Raw genomic sequence first — 2,776 nt, 5'->3', positions numbered from 1 at the left:
TCAAATTTCTTCCCTTTTATTACTTGACAACTTCATGGGTATGGTCAAACAATGTTTCCATTTCAGTGGGAATACATAGCATTACTACTTGCTTGAGCGGAGATAAATCAAAAGCATGATCTGATGTGGTGATTAATTCAAAAGTTTAAATCATTAGCGTTAAATCATTGGATTTTTTCCGTGAGAGTTAAACATATTTTCTGTCCTCTTCCCATGATTTTCAAAATAAAGCCATGACGCTTTTGTTCCTCTATTGGATACAAATGCCATTCCTGCATCCTTCACAGTTGGAAGGCTCGTGAGGATTGTTCACTTCATAATTGTTAAAGAATCGGGGTTGCTCTCCGAGATCTTCTTTGTAGATCTTAATTCTTATCTTTTCGATAAGTTTATCCAGAACAACATCAATTGTTTCTCCCTCCATCTCCGGGGTCACCATGGGAGCATCAGTGCACCGGTTGCAACTCTGACGGAAGCGTCTCACTTTCACGATTCCATTCCCGTATTCCAGGCGCATGTTAAAGAGGACCATCACCCTGTTGGATGGCCACCGTCTCCTACAGCTGGTGCAGGCAAACCTGAAATCATCAGAGGGAAGTTCAACAAAATATGTTTTAAACTTATAAAATCAAACCTTGCATTGAGCAATACCATTCAGGAAGCAGTGAATTTTCCCGCCAGAATGTTCTGTGTCACATGAGCTTCCGGCTGAACTCTGGCAGTGCCAAGAGGTGAAGAACTGAATTTGAACGTATGAAAAATACTGTTTGAATGAGAGAGGATTACATTTATATTTCCGATCATCCCGGAGGGGAACACTATGACAGGTTAAAGTTAAGGTATGACTTTCTTTTCTCTCATTTAGCCCTTGTGTTATCTCAGAGTCAAGGGGATTCAAAGGCCCGAAAACAAATGTGTTTGAGGTATCCCTTGTGTTGCCTCCGAGTCAAGGTTAACAACCTCTGCCAATGCATTTCTGGAAGCCAGGGAGGTCGGTTGCAACACAAAGGATAAAACAAACACATTTGTGTTTTGGCCTTCACGCCACCTTGACCCTGAGACAACACAAGGGTTAAACACTTTTTTGATATAGTTTGTGTAGCTCTTTGATACAGTGGTTGGAAGGAGCAAGTTGCAAAACAAATTTAAAACTGTTTCTCTAAATTTGTTTCAGGAGTTGGTCATTTGGTTCCTGAAGTTGGAACTTGACATTTTATAAGCAAAGTAAATGCTCTGGTGCAAAAAAAAAGTTCCGCTTTGGCAGAAGTGAAACATACATTAAAACTATATAAAAAAAAAAACAGTATTCAATCATTTAAAACTCATGGGTGGTGATCTTTTCCATCAAACCCATTTTCCCTCTATGGCATAGCAACGAGTAGATCATGAGATCACCGACCACACCTATAAGGTTTAACCAGACTGGCATTTGTTGGCAACACATAAGAAAAGCAGCATCCTGATCAGTTCAATCGCTGTTCTGGTTCTAAAATCCTTTTTTTTTTTTTTTTTAAGTAAAGTCTTACAAACCTTGCGTTTGCTTTCTTCATGTACTGTTGCCAGCCGCCACTTGGGGAATTCGGGACAATGTTGTCATCAAATTCCAGATTCCAATTATCTGCCTGAGGGAGTTCAATTGTCTTTCCCTTAAATTTGCTGTTCCATTGCTCCTGGCTCATGGTGGCGAGTAGAGAGACGACCTGACCTGAGGAAAACTGAATAGCAATGCCAAGAGGGAGTGTCTGTTTGACCCAATATAAATACTCTGTCAGCAGAGTTCTGGTGAAATGAAACTTAACTGCAGCTCTCCTTGTGTCTCCCTTTTCTTTGCTCTGCACTTACAATAATAAAACACGACAATCTCATATCTGGAAAATTGTGATTAATAATGACCATTTCCCTGTTTTAATGAAATGGAAATAAAAGGTGAAATGAATGTGTTGCCAGTTAGGTTTTGTTTCTCTGGAAGAACTGCAGTTAATATTATTTGAGACACTCCCTTGACATCATCATTCTGACAAAAGGAAAGTTAAAATTCCGTCAAGCTTGAAAAATCCGATAGGGATCATTTCCATTTTCCACATCTTAATTCATTTTTAAATATTTTTATATGTAAATATGAGAATTATGTAAATAGCCAAATAGATTTCAGGTGTTTTCGAAACTTCACTCAAAATCCATGGGAAATCATTGTACTCCATCAGTTTTGTATTCATATATTTATTTTATTTTGTGCCATTATTGGTGTAAACAGGATTTAAAAGAAGCTGCAAGAAGCATCTACTTTGAGGAGGGTCCATCTGCAGTCGGTAATTTCAGACGGAACGTCAATCCAGACAGGAAGTTGTTTCAGACGAGTGAATTTTAAACAGCGCCATATTTTAATACCTGTTAGCGAGCATGTTTTTTTTTTTAACTAATCTGTAACACATTCAAATGATAAACATGATTTTCATACAAACAACTACAAAGCGTGATTAAATTGAATTAAACGGGGAGTTAGTTGAACGTTCAACACGCATTTAGTTTATTTATAATTAGAAAAAACACATTTACTTATCAAACAGCGGTTCTTGCGGATAAGGGATGATCTAATGATACCTGCTACGTATGTAATTATGTAACTTAAATAAAAATAATGTTTTTATAACTGTATGGCGCATTTCAGGCACGTATACATGGGTGATAACCAGTTAATGTCAAGTAGTGAGAAACGGGACGATATTTGTCTTTATTATCTCCAGAAGAATTAGATTGTTATGAGCTGAAAACGCCC

At 37.7% G+C, this 2,776-nt stretch overlaps 1 protein-coding gene across 1 annotated transcript; it reads right to left on the bottom strand.

Annotated features, from left to right (window-relative positions):
- On the bottom strand, nt 1-1,743 carry LOC148085349 (receptor-transporting protein 3-like). The gene is made up of 2 exons (XM_087782528.1): nt 1,531-1,743; nt 1-578 (listed from the first exon to the last, which is right to left on the bottom strand). Exons 1-2 carry the CDS (start codon nt 1,677-1,679, stop codon nt 251-253), a joined length of 477 nt encoding a protein of 158 aa, XP_087638654.1. The 5' UTR covers nt 1,680-1,743; the 3' UTR covers nt 1-250.
- Nucleotides 1,744-2,776: the final 1,033 nt, after the last annotated feature.

This window comes from Callionymus lyra, chromosome 2 (assembly GCF_982586985.1).
Source record: "Callionymus lyra chromosome 2, fCalLyr1.hap1.1, whole genome shotgun sequence".
In the NCBI taxonomy this organism is placed as follows: Eukaryota; Metazoa; Chordata; class Actinopteri; order Syngnathiformes; family Callionymidae; genus Callionymus; species Callionymus lyra.
The sequence above is the reverse complement of the archived record's forward strand: the minus strand, read 5'-3'. Positions and strand labels throughout refer to the sequence as shown.